Genomic DNA, 24,325 nt, shown 5'->3' with positions numbered 1-24,325 from the left:
CTGGGAAAGTTACTAGTTGGAGTACTAAATGTGCTTCCTTAGCTTCTTGGTGCAATTTAAATTAAATAAACAAAGCATTTACACTGTTCTGAAGTTAGCAGACTGCTACAGTGGGAAAAGCTTGCTTGCATCAGCAAGAAAATGGATGTGAAAGTCAGACATTGCTGGTTAGTTTACTTTAGGAGACTGGAAAAAAAACAGTTGATCTTGTCCAAGCCCTACTAGAAATAAACTGTAACCTCACAGTATTGAAATGCTCTTCAAAAAGTACTATTGAATCAAAGGAGATGTGGAAACTCTGCTAGGCATACGGATGCATGCAAACATGGGGCAGGCATAAGCATCCATGGGCTGGTGTGCCCCAGGGTGGTGGTGATACATTGCTACAGATCAGGCCAGAGGTTGCCAGATTTTGAAGAAATAAAGTGCTGGTGGAAGGATGTAAAACTATGTAGCATTTGTGTTAAAAACCATGATTGATTTATTCTGTTATAAACTGATAATTGTTTGCATTATAAGCTGTTCATTTGGAGTCCCATCAGAGGCATTTTAAAGAATGGATTTACTGTACAATGTATTGGTATCAGCCCAGTGAAGTTGTTAATTCAAAATAACTTCACAATTAAAAAAAAAAAAGTTAGATTGCCTGCTTTTGTATTTATTTTTTTTATGTATTTACACCTGGCTTTCTCATGAAAACAAGAAAACAAGGTAGGCAATTTTTAACTCCCTGCGCGCCCCCCCCCCAGACCCTTTACCTGTTCTTGACTTGGGACTAGAGTTGCCAGAAGTGCAAGGCAGCTCAGAAAGGATGGAATTCTCAAGAGAAATTCCTACAACCTCTCTATGCTTATCTCCAAATCATCTACACCATGTACTAATCTTAGAGTAAATGGGGAGGGGTGGACGCAGTAAGATGAAAACATTTGAGGCTAGGTTTTACTAGTCTTGTGCACAGAATGTAACACTTTTCCATGCGCCGTCTTGTGGTTCTTTAAGTAATTAGGACAGTACTGGTCCATTTCTTGTAGTGTAAATTTGATGAGCGAAAAGACCACCTGACTCGGGGCCCTCTTTTCAGGTGTACTGAAGTTAAGCTTTCTGGTAGTGGAATGCTGGCATGCTTATGGCTATAATGACAAGGCCTATCACACACTTTCATTGTAGGCATGTGTGACCTTAATTACTGGTGGCCCTTAACTATTTGTGCTTGTACTGCAGCTAAATATAGTAATGTTGTAAGTGGAACTTAAGATTAGGCCTCACTACAGATTGTTTAAAAGTATTTGATAAACTAGCTTAAAATGGTACAGCGTATGTGCCAGAAGTATAATTGTTCTGCTCTGAGCTTCATACAGGTTACAGGAGTCCACTCAAAGCAAATACTTCAGTCATGCTATCATTGCTTTGATGTTAGTCATAGGTGAGCTAACAAGGCTGAATACTGAGCAGGTATGTATGAGTTACAGTTAAGAAGTGAGGTGCCATGTTCACAGTCTTTGTAAAAAATTGACTCCATGGCTACTTTTCCCCTTTTTTCTTAATGTCAGGATTGTGTAGGATCCCTGTGAATGACCACATGAATTAAATTGTGTTATGGTGAATTTCATGATGCAATCCTCCTGTACTGCACATATCCATATGCTGCAGATCTGCATCCTAGCTCTAGCTTGTCCCTAGCAGCATAGGAATGCACATATTTTCAGTTCTGCATTTGGAGTGAGATATTGTGGATGCTGTTGTGAAAAAGTTGATAAACCTGACTGAATAAGCCCCTTGTCTTGCTAGGCTTCTACATATTGCTAAAACCCCCAAAAGTCAGTAATGAGCCTGGCTGTTTAGGGTTGGGCTTTTGCTCTTTTTTTTTTTCTTTTTTTAATGTCTGTGGTTGTGTGTGTCACAGATTTCTGCTCCTATTTGATTCTATTCCTTGTGAATTACTAGATTGAGGTGGGGGCAAAAAAATATATTAATAATGGCTTATTCAGTTTCAGTATTTCATGCCACCAAGTCAAATTCTTTTATTAGCTGTGGTTTACAGAGTGTTGCCTTGGAGCATGCAAAGGTGAGAGGACCAAGAACCTGTTTAATAAGTGTGTCACTAATTTAGGGAGCACAGAGATTTTAGAGTTCTGGATTTAATACTTGCATAAATCTTGTGGTACATGAAAGCCAGGAGAAGAGAATGAGGTCATTAGATGCTATTCCCTGTTTTAAGTAAATAATGCAAAGAAAGAATGCTAATGTTTGTCTACTGCACCTGTTGTAACGATACCAAAGTGAAAAAATGTTTTGATACAGATTTATGAAGCTACTTCTGCAATTTGTATGAACTGTTTTTACATTGAAGAACCTTAGGTCTGTGCTTCACTTAGCTCTCTGACTGTACTTGTTTCTCTCATAGCTTCCTAAAGTATCTTGTTGATGCCATTCTAGGGATTTTGTGCTGGTGGTTTCTAAATCTTACATATGTCTATTTCTATAGACATTATTTTAACCAGAGAAATACTATTTGAAAAAGAGAGTAGCCCAAAGAGGTAGGGTTCTATTTTAATCTAGAATTTGGTTAGATTATGACTGAAGGTACCTAATGGAATTTTGCTTCCTCCCCACCTCCCGTTTCCACAAGTGAAGATTTCTTGGAGAATCTCATCTACCTGCTCCTTTACTTTCCTTTAAATTTGACACTTCATGTTTACCTACCTGGTTTTAAAGTTACAGATTCTTTGGACGAAGACTTCTGTTCCTCTAGCAAGGGCAAAGCTTTTTCTTTCCCCCCTCCGACTAAGAAACTTTTAAGAAATAAACTTTCATGTCTTCAGCTTTAACATCAATTATTGTAATGTTAGAAAAAAGCAAAGCTATTAATAGGTCAAAAAAAAAATGACATAAAAGAAACATGAATTATACTCTAGAATTAAAAATACCAGTTTCTGGTACCTGTATACATGAACTTCCTGGAGGAGAGGCTATAGCTTACCCTAGAGTGGAATCTTGCCTTGGATTCAGGCTTCCAGATGCTATCATGATGCAAAAGCTAAATAAGACCCAACTTAGCCCAAGTGGTGGAACACAGATTATTTGGCTCATTACCCAAGCAGTGCTTTGTTGACAACCAGAACTAAATGTAGTAAGATGATGTTGGATCTGGGATGTGCCTGGTTCTTATACATGAATACTTGGCCATCTTCTGTCAAACAGAATTCTAAGCATTAATTTGTTGTGAGTCATCTTTCTCCCTTTATGTGGTTTTGCTGTTGTGCATTGTGAAAAAAATGAAATTGTTTTCTACTGGCCTTGGAAGAACAACTCCAAAATTTGCCTTGTGTATAAAACAAAAAGACCTGTCTCAATTTACAGCTTGATGAAGAATTGTTTGACTGTCTTTATCCCTGGAGTTCAGGCACAGGGCAGCCAGAGTAACCAACCACAGAATTCTTGAGTTTTGTTTTATTCTAGTGTAGGGATAGTGACAGCATTGTATAATACCATAAGAAGAGATAAATTCCATCTGAAAGACATAGCATTTATATGTAAAAATCTCTCCTCATGGATAGGGACCTATGAATGCAATCTTGATCAGCTGTACCATGTAGCATCTGGCAGGCAGATGCCATATAAGTGAGCACATGATAACGGTTGCATGCATTTAAGTGAAACTCTTTATTTCAGGTAGGTGAAAGATGCTCTGTCTAAGCAGATCCTGAACATTCAGCATATGATTTTACAAACCTTCAGTGAAATGCAGAAATGCCTAAACTGCTGGTCTGTGAAGTTCTTTGGAAGTCTAAAGGACAGGGGAACAGCTTGTGTTTGGAAGGTTATCTGGTTTTTCCCAACTGTATCCACCAATGCTACCTCGCTGCAAACCTTTTGTTGTATCTCTGTGCTTTTACCATACCTCTGTCCTTTCACAATCACAGCTTCCATGCTACTGCTACAAAGGACTGCTTGTGAGCAGGGATTGTTGTTGTTTGGACAAACCTAGACAATTATCACTTTCAGCTGCCACAGCTAAGCAATTACCAGATTTGACAGTTCCTTTTGAATGAAATGAAACTGAACATCAAGCAGCATTGTTATTATTATATTATGTTTACCTTCAAAACACTGTATGCCATTAATTAGCTAAGTCAGATCTGCAGACAGAATATTGTAGAAAAGTCTGGTGTTTGAAACTTGTTGGGAACTGATGTGGTATCCTCTCTCTGCCGCCCAACCAGTCCAGGTACCCAGGCAGCCTTGTTAGATGAAGATGCGGGCTGTAGTTCTAGGTGGCTGGGGGAAAACCAACAAAACCAAACCACCAGCAACCAAAAAAGCCCGGTACTCGTATTTGAGTCTTAATTGCTGTGTTAGTAGTAGGTCTAGTACTTGGTACTTTGAGGTTTTACCACCCTCTGTTCGCCACTGTTTGACCACCGATGCTTGATGTTGACGTTTCTGTCACCTTGAGCAGGACGCAGTTTCTCATTCCCTCCTCCTTCCAAGAAAAGCTACCACAAAGAAGTCCGCAGCCTTAAAGATGAGGCAGAACATGGAAATTAAGCCCTTCTGCCACTCGCCGCCATGACGGGAAGGAAGCAAAACTCGGCCGTTCTGCGGCGGGTGGGACCGGCAGCAGAGACGGGCTCTTGGGAAGCACTTCAGCGATGCCGCTGTGGGGGAGCATCGGAGAGCGCCCTCGGGAGGCGCCAGCTGCCCGCGCGGAACGCAGAAGGAGTTAAACGGCCGTCCCATGAAGGCCCACCCTCCCGCCAGGCGCATTGGCGAGCTGGCTGACTGCAATAGCCAATGGCGGCTGGCGGCGGCGGGGGGTGCTCCAATGGGGGCTGGCGGGGGGCGGTGGCGGGGGCCGTCGCGGCCGTCGCCCGGTTGAATGGGGAGTACAAAGAGGCGCGGGGTTGGGGCGGGCCGGCGCTGTCCCTGGCAGAGGCGCGCGCGGGGCTGCCGTTGCCTGTAGCCCCGCGCCGGCGCCGCCGCTGCTCCGTTCCTGTGACAGCGAGGCGGGGAGAGAGCGTCAGGCCCCCGCCTCTAGCCTTTTTTTTTCTCTCTCTTTTTTTATTTTTTTTCCAATTTTTTTTTCCCTTTCTCTTCAGATTTGCTCCTTTCTCCCATTCCGTGGGCCAGTAGGAGAGGCGCTCCCAACAGCTGAAGGCATCGCAGCACTAGCGGGAGCGGCAGTCGGACCGGCTGCCGTGTGCATGAGCAGTGCGGCTACCGCCAGCCCTGTCTTGCCGCCAGGACTCCGCCGCTGGGAGGCGAGGCAAGGCAGGGGCGCCGCCGCAGCCCGGCCCGCTTCGGGCAGCTCCGTCGCGCCCAGGGCCCCCCTGGCAGGGGATGCTCTAGCCGCTGGCGACTGCCGCGGCCCTACGAGCCTGAGCCTTCGTGCCCACTCCACCGACCGGTCCGCGGCGAAGCTACCCGCCTCTCAGTGGTGCCGCCGCCCGCCTGCCCTGCGCCTGGCCGCGAGCGGCGGGTGCCGGGCTGGCGCGGCGCGTTGCGATGTGGCTCCCCCGCGGCGACCGGAGCCCCCGCGGCCGCCGCGGCTCGTCTAAGGGCGAGCTGCCGTGAGGCGGGGGAGTCCCGGCCCCGGCGGTGCCGATTTCGCTCGGGGGTGTCGAAGCACCGGGGCTGGCGATGGCGCCCGCCACCGCCGCGCTGCCCTGAGGGTCCCTCCGCGGAGACCCTGGCCCTGGGGGTCGACCGGCCGCTCCTGAGACTTTGGGGGCGTTTGCGGGTTTTGGTCTTTTTTTCGTTTTTTCTCCCCCCCCTGTTTTCAGGGGTTTTCTCCCAGCTGCTCGTCCCTTGTGTCTGGGGAGCCTCCTGTGCCTGCCCGGCGCTTGTCCCCTCACCCGCTGCCCCTCCCCTCAGGGCATGTCCCGGTCCAACAGCGTCAGCCCCCCGGGCTTCGGCGGCACCGCACCCTGGGCAGGCACCGAGCAGCACCGCTCAGCTTGGGGTGAAGCGGAGGCCCGGGCCAATGGCTACTCCTACCCACCGCCTCCCAACAGGTCCTCGGGCAAGAAGGCCTCCCGCATGTCGAGCAGGTGGAGGAGCGAGGAAGACTACGAGCCTCATGCGAGCAGGAGCCGCGGGGAGAGCGGCTGCAGGATGATGAGCTTTAGGTCCAAATCTGCCTGGCAGGAGCACGGTGACGACAGCCGACGTCATCGGTCCCACCACCCGCCCGGCAGTGATTCCCCTGCTGCCCCCAATAATGCCAGCCCCCGGCAGCTGGGGGAGCAGGGGGAGGTACGGCCCCGATCTGTGGAGCTGGGGCTGGAGGAGAAACGCATTAAGGCCAAGATTGAGGAGCTGGAGGAGGAGGACGGGGACGAGGGGGACTCCGAAGCGGCCTTCTCCATGGGCGGCTGTTGCAATAGCCTGCTGCAGATCTTCAGGTCCAAGAAGTTCCAGTCGGAAAAACTAGAGCGCCTCTATCAGCGCTACTTCTTCCGGCTCAACCAGAGTAGCCTCACCATGCTCATGGCTGTGCTGGTGCTGGTCTGTGTGGTCATGCTGATCTTCCATGCTGCACATGGCCACTATGAGGTAGCCTACGTCGTGGTGCTCTCTCTGGCCATCGTGCTGATGGTGGTGCTGTGCATGGTGTGCAACCGCAATGAATTTCACCAGGACCATATGTGGTTGGCGTGCTACTCTGTTATCCTGGTGATCCTGGCAGTACAAGTGGTAGGGGTTCTGCTGGTGCGGCCCAGGAGTGCCTCGGAAGGCATCTGGTGGACCGTCTTCTTTATCTACAGTATCTACACGCTGCTGCCTGTGCGAATGAGGGCTGCGGTCATCAGCGGGGTGGTGCTCTCCGCCATCCACCTGGCCGTCTCCCTCAAGATCAACGCAGAGGATAAGTTCCTCTTGAAGCAGGTAGGTGAGCCCAATGCAGCTTGGGTGTGCACTTGGCAGTCCCTACCTGCCTACTGTGTTGCAGGGTGAGGAAAGTGGGGTTGTCATACTTCTCCAGGACTGTCTGATGCTGGAAGGTTGAGAGGGCTATCAAACCCCTAGGTTACCCTGCCACAAGATGAGATGTTGTACAATATAGTGGCGAGCCTGTAACCTCGCTTCTTTGTGGTGTTTCCTGTTGCTGATTTTCATTAAGGCTCTAAAGGTTGAAGAAATGTGCCTTACTGGTTTCCTGTGACTGCTGCTCCAGCACTGTCAGCCAGCCCTGCTAATGCCCTTTGGTTGTATTTAATGTAAACAGCTCGGCACTAAGCACACCTGTGGAATGGTGTCTGCTTGTGCTGCTGTGTCACAGAAATGCGTGGGAAGTCGGCATTTTTAAAGGCTAGAGGTTATCTTCGTGTGTCACTTGAGTCTGAGTTCAGTGTCAGCGCTGTGCTTGCTGGGACGTCGGAAAGTGTGCTCCACGGCGATGTGGAGTAAGCTTTTGGTTTAGCAGGAAGGCGTTTTGCTCTGAGTTGTGCTGGAAATATGTATGGAGAAGAAGCCCGAAGTTCATATGCAGCCAGAAAAATAGTGTGGGGTTTTTTTTTTAAGTATCAATTCAGATAATTATTTAGCTGTGATATCATGTTTAACTGGAGCAGTTCAGTTCCCGGGAACAATAAAACTATTATTGAATGCATTGCATTGCAATTTTTAATTACCGTATCTGTATAAACAAGGGCAATACAAGGCACCACTCTTCTTCTTAAGCCAAGCAAGCAGCCTTGGGGCTCAAAGTGCTTTAAGCTTACCTTGGAAATCGGGAAACCGTTGACTTAAAACATTGTGGCTATATGGTAATCATCCTCCTTCTGATGGACAGGGCTCTGAACAAGGATGAGCCTGTCGCAGAATCACCCCTGATGCTTGTGTGCAACTGGGGATTGTTTATGAAAATCAAGTGTTTGCTAGTTTTACAGCCCTATCGCATAACACAAAACAAAGCCTTGTTCTTGCAGTGCCTGCCTTGAGTCTTCTGAGTTCCATCTATTGCAGTGTCAGGAAAAGTTGAGAAGCTTTAATAAAACTAAATTAGGATGGGGCTGTCACTGCTCTGCTCCGCAAAATAGCCCACGAAATTACTCTTCTCTCCCTTGCCCAGTAGAGTCTGCTTGGACAGTTTCTGCCTTTGTTCTTGGTTTGTTACAGATATTTTTATAAACTGTACATGGCATATTTTTCTTATGCCTGATATAAATGCCTTTTTGTGCATTTCCAGCAAAGCATACACTGAGTGGGACAGTTGCTGTTTTTCTGCTTGACTTGGAAAAGTTTGCTAATGGCCTCTACTCTTCCTCACTGGCGCTCTGGTCTTGCGAAGCCTTGTGCGTGCTCTTAGCTTCGTAAACTGAGACTTGTCCTATTGAATTGAGTGTATTTGGAGACTCTGTTCCTGCATGTGAAGGCAAAGCTTGTCATGGTTACGGCCAGAAGACTTAGCAGTCTATTAGGAGAAAAGCTGAATTTAGAGGATACTAATGAGTGCATAAAATACCATTATGTTGGAAAGTGTTAGTAACTATATTTTAATGGGAAAGAGCCTAAATTGCAAAGGCCAAATGATTGACTCCCTGAGTAGAGTGTGGGATAATTGCAGCTCCTTCCCTTTCCAAATGCAGCAAGATTATTTGTAAAAGGCTACACTTGTTTATAAATGTGCACTTGTCAGAGGTAAAAGCACGGCAGTAGGTAATGGTACAGTATGCACAAATTGTGCATTACACAGATGCTTTCCTTTTCATACTAGTGCTGAGTTCTGCAGCTTGACAATGCATTTTGAGTTAATGGGGATGTCTTAGGAATACTCTTACTTTGTTTTCAAAGGCAAAGTGTCGCTCCATAGTGCCTATTTATTTTTCCTGCTAGCACCAAATGCTGGTCTCTATCTTGCTGTGGTCAACACTGGCGTAGCTCTGCCTGAATTCAGTGGGGTTGTACAAGGCCAAGAATCAGATTGCTTGCACGTTTGCGTATGAACATGAGCTGCTATCTCCGGCTGTCTGATAGAAAAATCTGTTTCTGCTGAGCACATCGCTTCACAGCTATTAACAAGCCTTCCTCACTGGGGCTGTATCTAGTTACCATGGAAATCTGTTGTGTTCAGCTCTGCCCCACTGATGCATGCAAGCCCTATTTTCCCCCTTCAAACTAACAGGGATGAAGGTAAACAAAGACCAGATAAATTGAGAAGAGGGGGTTAAGTTGTTTTCAAGTGACTTCATGCTGGTGGTCACATCAGCCTGGGTTTTGTGGAGCAGGAGTGGATGTGAATGCATTTGTGACTACATGACCAGATGCTTCTTTATCCACAGCAGTCCCAGAAGGCAGGCTGGTTAGGATGTATATTCCCATTCCTCTCTTTATCATGTAATTTTTAACCAGTAGTTAAGAAAGTTCTTTGTGGAGCCTTTTTTCTTTTAATCTTTGCCCAATTGTTTCCAAGCCAGGAAAAATCACAGACTCCTGTTATGATCCATTAACATTCAAAGCTGACTCTTGTGTAGACTCCTGAGCACTTTTATGAGGCTCAATAGCCCCTTAAAAACTTTGCTGTTTCTCTTGAGAAAGAGGGTGAAGTTCTTGATTGTAGTTTCCTTTTGGGAGAAAGGCAATTTGTTGGATTCCCGTGCTGAGGATGCATGACTTTGTTGTCTGAATGACCCTCTCCTGGCACTGATGGGCTTCTCCGTCACCAAACTCTTTGGTCTGAGGCTCTGCTAACCATGCTTTGTGAAAGGGTTAGGACAGTCTGCTGTTTCTAGATCAATAAGGTGGCAAGAGTAAAGGTAATTGTGAACAGTCTGACTTGCTTTTTAAAACAATCTAGGGTTGCTGCACTTTGAAAGCAGGCTCTGACTACTGTTTGCTGCTACTTCTGGGATCTGTATTCCAAAAGAGTATCCTGAGCCACCCCTAGCAAAAGCAGCAGGTACCTCTGCAAGTCTGATCAGGTAGAGACAATGATCTTGGCTTTTTGAATTGGTGTTTGATTGGTATAAATAGATTTAAAAAAACCTGATAAACAGAAATTATTGCATTCCAAAGTCTTTGAGTGCTGAGGAACAGGAGAAGAAGAAATCATGATAATTTACTCACATCTGAAGACTGCTGCTGGAAGCAGGGCACGCTAAATGTCTGACACTCCACCAACTACAAATTTTGATTGCTTAGAGAGTTGTTGGTGGGTTGTGTTTTTTTTTTTTGGTGTACTTGTGATCAATTAATTCTAGAGGCACTGCTTTCAGATTTATTATGGAGAGGATGACTTAATTTTTGTTCAGGTTTGTGTCTTTATGTTATTCTGGAGCAGTTTGGGTTACAAATGTCTTCCAGTGCACACAAGCCTCTCCTCCTCTCTTTGCACATACAGTGTATCTCTTCGTGGGCCAGCCTTTTCTAGGTACTGGTTGCAATGCACTTCTGGGCTCTGAAAACACATTCAACTCTAGGATTCATGTAAGAAGTACATTATGTGTAAATGAGATGAATATTGAGCTGAGAAAGAAATATACTATTTATCAATTAACTGTCTTGCACCCACAACAAGGATGATACCAGGATTTATTCTGTATTCAGGTAGAAACAAAATACCTACCTGACCCACAAACTTGTACAGACTCATGGGAAGATCTTACAGTATGCAGGTTGAAGATGCTTAACTGAAGTCATGTGAGTAGGCCAGCTGCCCTCACTGCAGATAATCTTGAGTAAGTACTGGCATTTTTGTAAGACTAGAGGCTAAGGGACAGAGTTTCACAACAGAGTTTATTGGGCTCTGAATCAGACTTAAAAGGGGATGGGAATTGTATGTGGGAGTGGGTGGAAGATCAGGGGTAAGGGATAAGAATGCCATATACAAACATCAAACAAACTTGTGGACTGAGGTTAGATTTACTCCTGTTTTCCCATCCAAACCTGTTTTATTGTAACTTTCTAAGGTTCCTTGTTCAAGGATACAGTTAAGCCTTTGTAGTTTATTAACTTGGTGTGAGTGGGTCACTGTTAAGGTACCATGAAAACAGAAGACTGTGAAAGATAAATACTTTTTTGTGGTGTCCTGTGTGAGTAGCCTCATCGAAAGAGAAACCAAATTGCTCTAACCTCTTTCTTCCCTAAATGATAGGACACACCTTCTGAATAGAATAGAATTAACCAGGTTGGAAAAGACCTTCGAGATCATCAAGTCCAACCTATCACCCAACACCATCCAATCAACTAAACCATGGCACCAAGTGCCTTATGATAGGTTGGACATGATGATCTCGAAGGTCTCTTCCAACCTGGTTTATTCTATTCTATTCTATTCTTATCCAGTCTCCTCTTAAACACCTCCAGTGATGGTAACTTCACCACCTCCCTGGGCAGCCCATTCCAATGGCCAGTCACTCTTTCTGTGAAGAACTTTTTCCTAACATCCAGACTAAACCTCCCCTGGCACAGCTTGAGACTGTGTCCTCTTGTTCTAGTGGTGCTGGTTGCCTGAGAGAAGAGACCAACCCCCACCTGGCTACAACCTCCCTTCAGGTGGTTGTAGACAGCAATAAGGTTTCCTCTGAGCCTCCTCTTCTCCAGGCTAAGATACCCCAGCTCCCTCAACCTCTCCTCACAGGGCTTGCGCTCCAAACCCCTCCCCAGCTTTGTTGCCCTTCTCTGGACGCATTCCAGCAAGTCAACATCTTCTAAACTGAGGGGCCCAGAACTGGACACAGTACTCAAGATGTGGCCTAACCAGTGCTGAGTACAGGGGCAGAATGACTTCCGTGCTCCTGCTGGCCACACTATTCCTGATGCAGGCCAGGATGCTATTGGCCTTCTTGGCCACCTGGGCACACTGCTGTCTCCCATTCAGCCTACTATCAACCAGTACTCCCAGGTCCCTTTCTGCCTGGCTGCTCTCCAGCCACTCTGACCCCAGCCTGTAGCTCTGCATGGGGTTGCTGTGGCCAATGTGCAGAACCCGGCACTTGGATGTGTTAAATCTCATGCCGTTGGACTCTGCCCATCTGTCCAGCCTGTCAAGGTCCCTCTGCAGAGCTCTCCTACCCTCTAACAGATCAACTCCTGCCCCCAGCTTGGTGTCATCTGCAGAGTTACTGATGATGGACTCAATGCCCTCATCCAGATTATCACTAAAGATATTAAAGAGCATGGGGCTCAGCACTGATCCCTGGGCACACCACTAGTGACTGGCTGCCAGCTGGATGTGGCACCATTCACCACCACTCTCTGGGCTCAGCCCTCCAGCTGGTTCCTAACCCATCGCAGTGTGCTCCCATCCAAGCCATGGGCTGACAGCTTGGCCAGGAGTTTGCTATGGGGAACGGTGTCAAAGGCCTTGCTGAAGTCCAGGTAGACTACATCCACAGGCCTCCCCACATCCACCAGGCGGGTCACCTGATCATAGAAGGAGATGAGGTTGGTCAGGCAGGACCTGCCCTTTCTAAATCCATGCTGGCTGGGCCTGATCCCTTGGCCATCCTGTAAGTGCTGTGTGATTGCACTCAATCTGCAACAATGCTGCACAGTTCTGAACAACTGTCCTAGCACATGGCACTTGTTTATGGCACTCTGATTCAAGGCTGCTGATGCTGAGCTTGCTCGGCCCCTTCTTTCCCTACACCCCCATCATAACAACATTATTTTAGTGCTCCTCATCCTTCACTTCTGAGAACTGTGCACATATTAGCCTTGCTCCCTGTCATTCCACTTTAATGGTACATGATAGTTCTGCTGCTGCATGGTGGCTCTTTTCAAAGCATAGTATGTCAGTTTAACCATTGCAAGGAATATGCTGGTATGTGCAGTCGCCTTTTTTTCCCCCTTTCCCTAAACAAACTGTCACTTCAGTAGGATAAAAACTTCTTACTGTAGTAGGATATTGACTTGAGTCTTCTGGATATCTTCTAGGATCTTGTGAAGACAGTTTTTAGATGCAATTTAAATGGCATTCAATGAGAAGCTAATCGCATAACAGGAGAAATAGTACTGTATGTTCCATCTTAGCCACAGTGTGCTTAAGATACATAGGTAATGACTGATTTTGGGACTAGCAGGTTCTCAGAAATGTGCTCCTCAAATTACCATATTGCACTTCATTGTCTTTGAGTAGCCTTTAATCATAAAGGAGAGATTAGGTACCTGGAATGCAGACAGATGTGTGCCACATTTTTTGTGGTTTGCTGCCCATTTTACTTATGTTCAGGGAAAAAATGGCACCCCAAAATATTCGGTAACTGCTGCATTGGTATTGCCTCCCTAATGTAATTATGTAACAGAGGTAATTAATTAAATCCCTGAGGTATTCTACATCAATTAGTTCTCAGGAGGAATATTGCCTGTATCTCTTGGGAGTGCCTGTGTTGCTTGAGGTTTACAAAGACATACCTGTTTTTCTTATCTCTTAAATTACCCTATGATCCTGAAACCTCCTAATCCCCTGCCATGCCTTGTCCTCCTTCCCACCACCCTGCATTAGTTTGATACTTCACTGTAATATTCACTGGTATGAAAACCTGTTAGATGCACAGCATTCAAATACTATTACACTAATTTCTTTGCATTTCTGGATTTGTAGTAGGTTCATTGTCTTGGTAAACTGACCTCTCTAACTCATTTCTCTCAGTCTCATGGTCATTGTTGCAGACTTCTAGCTGGCTTGGAGCTCAGTAATTAATGATAAAACCTGATGCACATGACTTAAATGCATTGCTTTGGATGCACTAATTCTAGCTAAAGGCTTGTCCTTCTAGCCAGTTTTATGATGTGCTTGAAAAAGGAAGTGTGTGCTAGTTCTGTTTATTTCTGGAGAGGTGAAGATGCTTCAGCAAAATGTTGGGATTCATCTAGGATGCATGAGGCAGAAGGATAGGCCACAGTCTTCGAAACCAGTCACTGACTTGATCTTTCAGTGTCCTAGTCTGGGTGGCTTGGTTTGTCACCAATATGACCCTTATTACACTCTGTCAGAGACCTGTCCAAGGCAGGACATCTTATTTACATAAACTGCATTGAGGTGATTTGTAAATCTGAATGGAAGTGGAAACAAAATGCTAGTTTTCCCCTAGTGTTGAAGGCTTAGGGGAAGTGGTTGTACCTTCTCGGAGCCCGAATCAACTCACCACTTCTGAAACGCCCTTTTGCCCTGACTTTACTGATCTTTGGGCAGCTCTGTTGAGGTCTGGGACTCTGCCTAGATGGAATGTGAACTTTGAGCCCTAAACTGTTCTACAAATGCATTTAATTTGTGTTCAATTAGCTAATCTTTCAGTCATGCACCATAGTTCCCTCTTGGTCTTTTAAAAAAATCAGGACAATTGCTAACTTTTTGGCCATTGCAGTAGTTGGAATAGCTACAGTCTTTTGGGAATAGATGGTTTCGTCTTCCTATTTTGGTACTGGCTGTTGCTTTCATTTTCTAATGGAACTAAAAGAACTTTCTTCTATCCTGGTAGAAGATGTAATGAAAAATCAGCAGCAACTGAAACACCAAGAGGTAAAACTTGAAATTATTTTGATGGTACCTTCCATGCATGCTTTAACATGGTGCACCCTGTAGCTGGTAGTGGCTTCTCAGAGCCTGTGCTTTGAAAAGTTCCTGTATTCTTTCTTGTTTCCCCCCTCTCTGTGCAGGTGGGTGTGGTTCAGAGAAAATACACACTTTTGTTTGGGGAGGTGGAAGGCAACGCTGCAAGTTTCACTAGCCTTGGGCAAGCTTTATCTTTCCGTCTGATTTATACTGTAGGATTTACATGGCACCTTGCACGTGGGACTGTGTACCCAGAATATGTAGCGCGGAGGTAGCTGGAGTGCATCAGAGTCTTCCCTGAGCCTTTACAGCTCTACATGGTTGCATGATGTGCTACATGTTTTCTTTTGGTGTCCCAGAGGAATAAGACAGTGACAAAGCGTGTGCAAGGAATGTGAAGATTCACGGCTTCTGGGAAGTGGGTGGGGTCCTGTGTAACAGCCGGGTGACTTTTTTCATCTCCTGTGAGTCTTGCGTTTTGATGTGGGATTGACTCGGTGTTAGTTCCTTCCCTCCTTCTGAAGTCTAGCCTAGTGATCTGAACTTGTGATATCTAGCATCCAAGGGATGCTCTTTCTTCTTTTTGTTTTGACATTGCTGACACTTACAAAAAAAAATACTGTTTTCTTATCTTTGCCTGAGATGTGTCCTGCTGTTGCCAGAAATTTAATTTGATTCATTATTATGGAGTCCTCAGGCTAGGTAAAAAACCCAAGGGGAAATATCATGTGAATGAGAAAACACAACCCCAAAGATATTAAAAAGGATAATCTACTTATGAGGGGGTGTGAGAAACAGACAACAATTTTAATATTTGTCTCCTGAACTCCAAAGTGTTCTCACCTTATCATAGGAAAGCCTGAAGTTTCTCGCATTTAATAAGATCACACATAAAATGGCTGTCAGGCCAAGACAAGAGTCAAAATGCTTTTTAGCACCTGCAACTGGACCACTCCCAAGCAAATCTGTGCTTTATGTTTTATGATGGTGGTAAGTCTTGCCAGCTTCAGCACTGGAGAGTACAGGAATGGTATTGTTGAAGAGATCTGCAATAGAATTTAGTGTGAGATGGGCTTGTTCTGACACTGAGAGATGGACTGAGAACAGTTCAAAGATCTTCCTTCTGCTTTCAACCTTGCGTTTAAACATTCAGGAAGTCTTTCTCCCATCAGAGGCCTGGCAGTTGGACAGGCGTGTGAACTGCTTCAGCCAGACATAGTTTTGCACCACAGAGATGATACCTTTACAAGTGGCAAGAGACCCCCACACACAGTTAAAAAATTCGTGGACAGCATTGACATCACCAATGGTATTGCTTCTAGTGCCAGGCAGGCCTCACAGATGCTGAGTAGGATTCTCATAACAGCATTCACTATAGAAAGTGTCGTTGCATTGTCAGGCTTTATTCTGAAAATAAATTATCTTTATGTACTTTTTTCTTCATACTTCTAAGTCACTAATGCAATTGTGATGTATCCTTATACTCTTCCCCAGACATTAAGAGCACAAATCATGGTTTTGTGTTTAAGATATTATTCAGAGTGTCTGTAGCAAGAGCATCAAGCAAATCCAGCGTGTACTCTGTGGTCATCGTTTGTGGCTTCTTCTCCTTCATGGCAACAGAAACACCAGAAGAGAAGAATATTTCAAAGCATTCTCAATTCTGCCCCAATTTTGTTTCTAATTCCTCTAGCTAAACTGCTTCTGTGGTTTGAGTGATAGGTTTTCAGATGAAATACTAGCCCTTTTCTTTTCTCAAAAAGTTATACACATCCATGCAACACCCATGAAAACGTTTGCTGTGAATTGGGCTTTTGTGGTATTACTGTTCTTGGCTGTCATTCTCCTTTTTCCTGGGAAACTTTGCTTTTGGGAGGTTGAGTTGGGGATTAAAGCTGCTCTACAAATTTAACATACACATTCCACTAGTATCAGAGTGCATCTTTGCAGACACTAAACAAAGGATTGTGCTGACGCACAGTGGGGGAAAATAATTGAGGAAAGGTTTGTGTTTTCTCCCCCTCCTCCCCACCCCCCTTTGAGAAATTGATCTCTCAAAGCAGCATCTTACAACAAACTGTTTATTCCTTAAATGTGTTTGCAGCTTTTATAAGACATTCTGTCTCACTTCATAGTCAAAAGAAAAGGCTATGACATTGCTTTCAAGAATCTGTCAGAAAACATTGCTAATGCAGACAGTTCCCTGGCTGTATTTTCCCCTCCAGAAAAAGCCATGGCTCCTTCCCTTTATTCCTTTCTCTAGACTAAATGCTACAAATACTGATCTCTGTGTTCCTCTGAAAACTAAATTCTTAGAGCTAGCCATGGGGTAAGGGACTACTCAAATCAGTATTTCTAAAAGCAGTAGTTTGCTGGTCAGCCCACAGATGACAGAGCTACTCAGACATGCTTGCTGAGTGATGAACTCTTTCCGATTGCTGGGAGGTACCCAGCATCAGCTTTGTCTGTGTCCTTGCTTAATGTGTGGATATTTATGCACAGAACTGCACAAATGGGTGGACTAAGGGATCTATTATTAATGAAGAAGTTTCCAACTGAATGGGATTTCATTTGGGGGGGAGGGGGACAGGTGTTTACTGGTAATTTCACTGAGGAAAGGAAGAAATGCTCCACATTATGATGGGAGACTGTGTAATTAAAATGTCACTCTCAGGGTAAAAGCTAACTGCAGCCTTTAAAACCATTAAACATGGAGTAGGTTACTAGTCTGGGAACTGTTACTCTGGTGAACTCTCTGGATCTTAAAGCCAGGAAGGACTACTGAGCTCATTAAACACTACTCATGGGACAATTCTTCTCATGCACTTAATCATTTCTCCTCTTTGAAAGATAAAGGAGGAAGAAAAGTTTAAATACTGAACTGTGCAGTATTTTGTGATTTGAAAAAGCAGTCTGCAATGATCTCTCAACTGGAGGTGAACTGAACCAGTATATATATTTTTTTTAATCTTTCCTTTTAGTGAGTAAGACAGGCATATAACACCCGGTGATGGAATGTATTGATGGTATTTTTCCTACTTAAAACATGACACAGATGGTCATGTTAGTTTGTGAAGGGGCTCTGACATCATACCTATAATATGTAGTTATGTTCTTGCCTTTTTAATCAATGTTGAGTGTGGCATTTTCCTTTGCTCCATTTCTATTCTTGACTCTTTATCAGTACACCACCGAATAGCTGCTGTGCATATGTGGGGTTTACTGTTCTAGCTGACAAATTTGCGAGGCTGTTGACAAGCCAGGAAAATGAGAGACTAGAGCTTGGGCCTGGATCTTCTTTGGCATGTTGGTGTGCTGGAGCACATGTCACCCCACTGGTATGACAGATGCACTGATAACTTTTGAAAGCTACAAAACCAGAGATTATATGGTTGAAAGATAATTCCAGAGGTCAGCTATGCCATTCCACTGTGCCAAGACGAGACCAAGAGCCTAAATTGTTTGTGGCAGGTACTGATCATAGATGCATCTGAAAAAAAGCCCTCTTTTTATACTCTTTGGGGTCAAAAAGGTACTGATGTGCTTTCTTGTTTGGTTTTGTTGTTTGTTTGGGGTTTTGGTTTGTTTTGTGTTTTGGGTGTTTTTTTTAAGCAAACAGGCAAGCACAGCCCTGGGTAGGAGCAGATAATATAGAGCTGTCCACAAATGGAGTTCTCTGGCATCTTGTTAGTTTTTAGTTTCCTTATTTCACCTATCATTAGTTCCCACCCAAAGCCTACAGTTCTATTTGTCACAAACAGTTTGGCATCACAAGTTTGACATCTGGCACAGCTGGGTCTCATTCCTGAATGAGGCCTCCTTGCAAGCACTTCAGTACAAACAGTAACCTTGAAAGTTAAGTGTCCTTGCACAGGTGATTTCCCTTTCAATGGCAGGTCCTCAGCTGTTCGGATAGGTGCATTTAGGTAACTTGTTGGCACTCCAGCTTCTCTGGGGTTGCTTAGAAGTGTATGTTTTTTGCAGCCGTGGTTGAAGTGACTGTGAAGAAATACTTAAGGTATTTCCTGAAAATATTTTCTTCTCTTATTAGAGAAAGTTAGGAGACTGCATTTTTTTTGTTTGTTTTCCTTCTTCCCTAGTATAGATAATGAATATGTGGCTGTAGTCATGACACTAAGTTTGTCCAAGTAAAGATGTCTTGGAAAGGTAGCCCTGGGCGGATTAGTTAAACCACAATATAGAGCCAACTATATAGCGACTGTGGCCTGCTGCTGAAATCACCTTACTCTTCTATTTTAGATGCAAATGGGTCTAGTTAGTTTAATTCACTTCCAGAGGGAATACAGACTAAATAAAGTCATGCTTCTTAAGAGGAGTGTTCACACAGGTTTAAATAATTTGCTTTAATTTACTTTGATGAACATTTTTGAATAGACCAATCTTTACCATAATATCTTAAGGGCAAGACTGTAGCTTGTGTAAGTCAGGAGTAGTATATATATTAAGTTGGTGCATTGCTCATACGTGTCCTTGTCTATTAGAAGAGATAGTGTCACCCTTTGTGCCATGTGCTTACCTCTTTGGCAAAGGATGGGGCCAGTTGTGGTAGGTCCATAATGAAGAGAGAAGCCTCTCTCTCATATTTAGCTAACCTTTAGACCCATTAGCAAAGCTGCTTCTCAGAAGCCTCATCACAAATGTCTTCTCAATATGACTCTTCCTGCACTGGAGACTGCACATGACTGTTCACACTTGCCCTTCTCACAGAAATTGCCTGTTTTCAGAGCCTGGCCTGTTGCCTGGGGCTAAGAGTGAACCTTTTCATTGCCAATTCCTTAGAAGCTGTGATCAGGACAATATACTGTAATAAGATGTAGGTCTAGGATCCCAGGTTGCTAAATATTGAAGTGGCAGATTATGCTTTTTGTCTGTGCTTTTTCCAGGAAGAAGCAACTTTGGTTTCCATCAGCTTTTCTGTTTAAGCCTTTTAGAATACTGCATGCACAATTCAGCCAATGCCTTGGTGCAACATGAGCATATCCACTGCATGTAAAACTTCATTGGAAGACATGCTGATGGCTTACTGTCCACCAAACCTCTTACCAAAGATTACTGGAGAAATACTGTGCTCTGTTCAAATGGGTGGCTTGCTGGTGGAAACCTAGAGTTTGGGTCTGAGCAGAGTGGAAGAGGTGTTGATTACCTTTCAATGAAAGGTAAAAAAAACAAAGCCTGCTTTCTGCACAGTGGTCTTAGGCAGGGCTGCAATTTCCTGGGTATAGTTAAACAAGTTTTGAACCTTAAGGGCCAGATACCTTCTCCTCCTTTTGCTATTCCCTGTCCTAGGAGGATATAATAGGAGTCTTACCTCTGTTCAAACCATACCCGAAATCCTTGTTGTCTTGTCTAGCTTTTATTTAGCACCACAAGAAATTAGTTGGTAGCTAAACGCACTCTGCCTGTCACTAAAAATACCTTTTTCCCTCTGGCTGCTTGCAGAGTGCCTTCAACTACCCTCAGGGAGTTTCTGTATGAAGGGACAGCTGGTGTAGAACAATAGTGACTGATTTACACTGATCAGTCCTCACACATTACTGAAAGGCATCTGTCTTGTACTAGGCACCCTGCAGTGTGCTTTTTTTCTGAGAGATGCTGGTGGAAGATGTGTTGGCAGTGTCTCTTGTCTCTTTCCAGTGTCTCCCCCTGACTGGAAGGTCCTGGAAAAAAATAACCTTGAGAAGAACTACGGGGGGGAAGAGGGGGGGAGGGGAGGGGGAAATACAGTACCATGAAGTGTATTTTCCTCTTCTTCACCCATGTTGTGAGGGATCACTGAGGTTCTGCTTTTCCAGCAGAAATACCTAACGGGCAAACTCAGTAATTGAATTTTTTTGTATGTTTGTTTATTCCCAGACTGGTTCTGGCACAACTCAGTCAAAGTTAGTGTAGTCCATTTATTTGGAGCAAAATAGTGTGGAAGGTGCACATACGCACCTGAGATAGCAGGTCAGAGGGGTGGGTGTTATCTAGTGAGAAAGCAGTGTCAAGGAGCTAGAAGCAAACACAGATGCAGCTGAACGACATTAAGGACAACATCCTGATAGGGACATATGCTTCATTTCAGACTTTGCTGGAGGGAAGGACATTTCCAGGGAACCCTTAACAGGAGAGAGGATGGCCAAGCCTGGGTTTTTCACCTGCTGCGGCTCAGCTTTCCTCTCCTGTTTCCTTGCTTTCACCTTCTCAATGAATAGCCACAGAAGGCCCCAGGCACTGCAGCTCCATGTTCCTCCTGCTGGTGGTTATTTTTCTGGTGCACTTTACCTGTGCATCTAAGTAGGGTGAGCTCTGGTAGTCATCAGCTTTCAAACGATGTTGTTTGCTGACAACAAGAAAGAGAGATAGTTGCTTGGGGTACCTGCAGCTGCAGAGCATATCTCCATTGCCATTTTCTTCAGAGACAGTACAGAGGAATTTGTTTCAGTGGCTGTTACCTCCACTTCCCTTGGTAACAAGCTACAGACTTTGTTAATGTTTCAAATGACTCTGGCAGTGGGGTTGTGAGTTTCCTCTTTGGTTTCTACAGCAATGGGTGACTTTACTTTAAAAGGACACTGCCCCAATTCCCTTCATTTTGCTTTGGTATGAGTGGATAGTGTGGAAAGCATGATTCAACAAGCATTACTTTGGAAGCCTCACCTACTGAATGAGATTCAAGTAGTGCCTGCTCCCTTGTACTTCATGTGAGGGCAATTAGTGCACGTGCATGGCAATTAGTGCTGCAAATGAAGCAGACATGGATGTATTCTGCCTCTTTAATGGCTTGCTTTCCTCCTCTGCCAAAAGAGCAACCAAGCAGTCTCAAAGGAACCTGCTGCCTTCTGATACTTAATTTGCTTCAGGCATACTTTGGCATTGTGCCTTTTCCTTTTTGCTGCCTGGCCTGGCCCACCTGTCTGTTCCTGCTACCAGCACTGCAGAGGGAGTGACACCCATTTCCAGCAAATCAGGCCATGACTTGCCCAACATGCTGCAGTTGGGCCTCACAGACCTCCGGCACCGTGTCTCCTTGACGTGCTTTACCACTCTCAGTTTCTGACCTCTTTTCAGCAGTACACTGGGCTCTGATGAACTGCACTGGCATTGCCTGGCAGAGGAACATGCTGATGGGAAATTGCAGAGCAATTCTCCTGTTATCCATCTTTTTGATTTAGGTATCACAGTGACAGGGGCCTTAAAATATCTGTGATAGCCAGTGCTTGTGACCAGCAGTGGCTCCCTGGAGTGTGTATATGACGGAGTATAGGTGGCTTGTATATAAACTTCATATGTATGTGGAGTTACATGATGTGATTCTTAACCAGAATATTAACAAACAACTTTTAAAACGAGACTGCACAGAAAAAGTCTGGCAAAACAAAACTGCAGTTGAATACTCAATGATTATAGGAAAAGTAAGGTCTCTTTGGTATTTTATCCTTTACAAGTCACTGACAGTAAGAGGAGGGATAGAAGTATAGGTGAGGCATGCTAATTTAATCGGTGGTTTTGGTGCAGGCCTCCTAGTACGGTTTTCCTTATTACGGCAGAGGGCCTGACCCCATGGATGACCCATCTAGGTTTGGTTTTTGAATGACAAGTAATATTTTTACTGTATATCCTAATAGGTCTCATAACAGGAAGGTGGTAGTTTGTGAAATGATGTAGTTTGAGGTGGAAGCTGTTTGTTGTTTTTTAAGGAGGCAGAATTGCTGTGAACAAGAGTAACCAGCTTTACTCTCAGTGGATTCTGTGGGCAGGAAGAGAAACTTCAGCATTAGTTCCTGTGAAAGAAAAATTGCCTTAGAGAAGCCATCCATGGAAGATGATACACCAGGTTAATGGTGTTACTTTAGGAACCTTTGTTTTTATGCACCACTGATTACTGAGACAGTTCAAACGTGGGTCAGGTTTTCTTTCTTTATAAGGAGGGTTTGCGCAGAGCAAAGCTGTTGCTTTCTAGATCATGTGGGTCAAATGTTGTGTTGCTGAGGAAATGGGGAGGATTTTACTCGGCTAGCATTCATACTAAAGTGTTTCCTACCTTTCTTGTGCTGAGGTCCTACACTGTTATGCTCCTTAATGTTTCTGGAAGGGAAATGTGCATCAATCTGTGATCTTGTGTTATCAGGACCACTGGTTTCTGTGATTTACAGGGGTGGAGTCACAAAGCTCCATCATTACGTCTGCCTTCAAAGACAGCTCCAAAATTCATTAAAAGCAACTGCTGCTGAAGTACTTGGTGTTTTGGAAGAATGGGGACAGGCAGACAAACTCTGTGTGGACAGGACTGTATATCCCTGATCATGAGGTACTGAACATACGGAACAGACTGTGGTTGAGGAGGTCTTCTGGGGTGGAATTTTAGCCATGGTGAAAACAATTCTGGAGAAGCACATGTGTCCATGCTGGTACTTTACACATATCTTATCACAGAATTTCCAAAGAGGACCCTAAACAAAACAGCTTTATGGAAGAACAAAACAGCCTTGTCAGTGATGGTGGCACTGCTTTCCATATCTGTGCTCTGAACTCGTTGTTGTTCACTGTGTTTCTTTGACTGTCGCGTGCACAGCTGTATGTTAGCATCTGCCTTAAAGGGGTTTCTAAAACCATGGTATAGAAAATGGTGGCTGGGCTTTGTTTGAACTTTACTACTCTTTTTAAAACCAGCACTCTATATTATTTTTTTTCCAGACCAGAATAACTTGTCCTAAGGAAAAAGCATATGGAACAGTGAGATTTTTTTTCAAACAGCTGTGTTCATGAGCATTCCCTTGCCTTCAGTCTGGGAGACTGTATTTTAGCCCTCTGCAGTGATTGTGTGTCTGATCCAAGGTTTTGTTTGTTTGATCAGTCCCTTGAGCTAGAAGAATTTGTCTCCATGCCAAGATGTTTGAGAAACATGATGAGGACAGTCATCTGATCCTCTTGATGAGTGTGCAACAGAGTGTGTCTGTCTTGATCACAGTGGAAACATGGTGCTAGATGAAAGTGAGTTTTGGTGTGTTGTGCAGCATCCCATATTCGTCACACTGAACCTACAGGATAGCCGTTTTGTTCTGTTTTGCAGGGCAAGGGGAATGGTTATGGCTTCCTGAGGTCCTTGGCTTCCAGCCTCAGTAAGGAGGAAAAGAAGGAGAAGCCTAAGAAAGGAGTAAAACCTTCTTGCATGAGCTTGGGTTGGTTATCACATGAAACAATTTCCAAAGCTGCTCTTCCTGTAACGCCTAGGCACTCAGTGTGGGATGCCGCAGGCATCTGAAGGCCCAAGTGGGTCTTCTTGTTTAGGCATCTAAAATCTTCCTAAAGAGCACTTTTCATTGACTGAATGTTGTGACTAACTTCTCTTGCCTCTAGTCACTTTCTACAGAATAAATAATAAGCTTGTAAGCGTAATGTATTTTGTACTGTTCAGTCAAGCTTCTGGATGTAGCTGAACTTGAATAGGCATGAGCTGCCTGACCAATCTTGCATACCACAGCATGCTGATTACTTACATGATCATCAGTGGAAACTGGTGTGGTGGAACAGAAAGACTTCTCATAATGCTTTCAAGTAAACTCTGAAAAGCAGACTTCTGCTAGAAATCAAAGACCATGCCGTAGACACAAGCTAGATGTCTGCTGAGTGTTGTTGAAACACAGAAACATTTTCAGTGGGAAAACTGCATAGAATTTGAATGCTGGAATATCAAAAAGGAACAGGTTGCTATTGAAAATGCTTTGTGTGTTGGCTTGAAGAAGAAGGGCATGTCTGTGCTCTCCAAGTGAAGGGAATGCACTTAGGGATGCTAATGGCTGGACTACAGCTTCCTTGTAAAATTCT

The 24,325-nt window shown here is 44.5% G+C and overlaps 1 protein-coding gene across 1 annotated transcript in view; it reads left to right on the top strand.

Moving 5' to 3' along the window:
* The first annotated feature begins 5,806 nt into the window (after positions 1 to 5,806).
* Positions 5,807 to 24,325, top strand: part of ADCY5 (adenylate cyclase 5) — a 211,115-nt gene continuing 192,596 nt past the window's right edge. Inside the window, exon 1 of the mRNA XM_054176375.1 lies at positions 5,807 to 6,888. Coding sequence (XP_054032350.1) covers positions 5,878 to 6,888 — 1,011 coding nt within the window. The 5' untranslated portion in view covers positions 5,807 to 5,877. The remainder of the gene's footprint in view (positions 6,889 to 24,325) is intronic.

The sequence above is a fragment of the Dryobates pubescens genome, chromosome 2 (assembly GCF_014839835.1).
Source record: "Dryobates pubescens isolate bDryPub1 chromosome 2, bDryPub1.pri, whole genome shotgun sequence".
NCBI classification, from domain to species: Eukaryota; Metazoa; Chordata; class Aves; order Piciformes; family Picidae; genus Dryobates; species Dryobates pubescens.
This window is presented reverse-complemented; position numbering and strand designations above follow the sequence as displayed.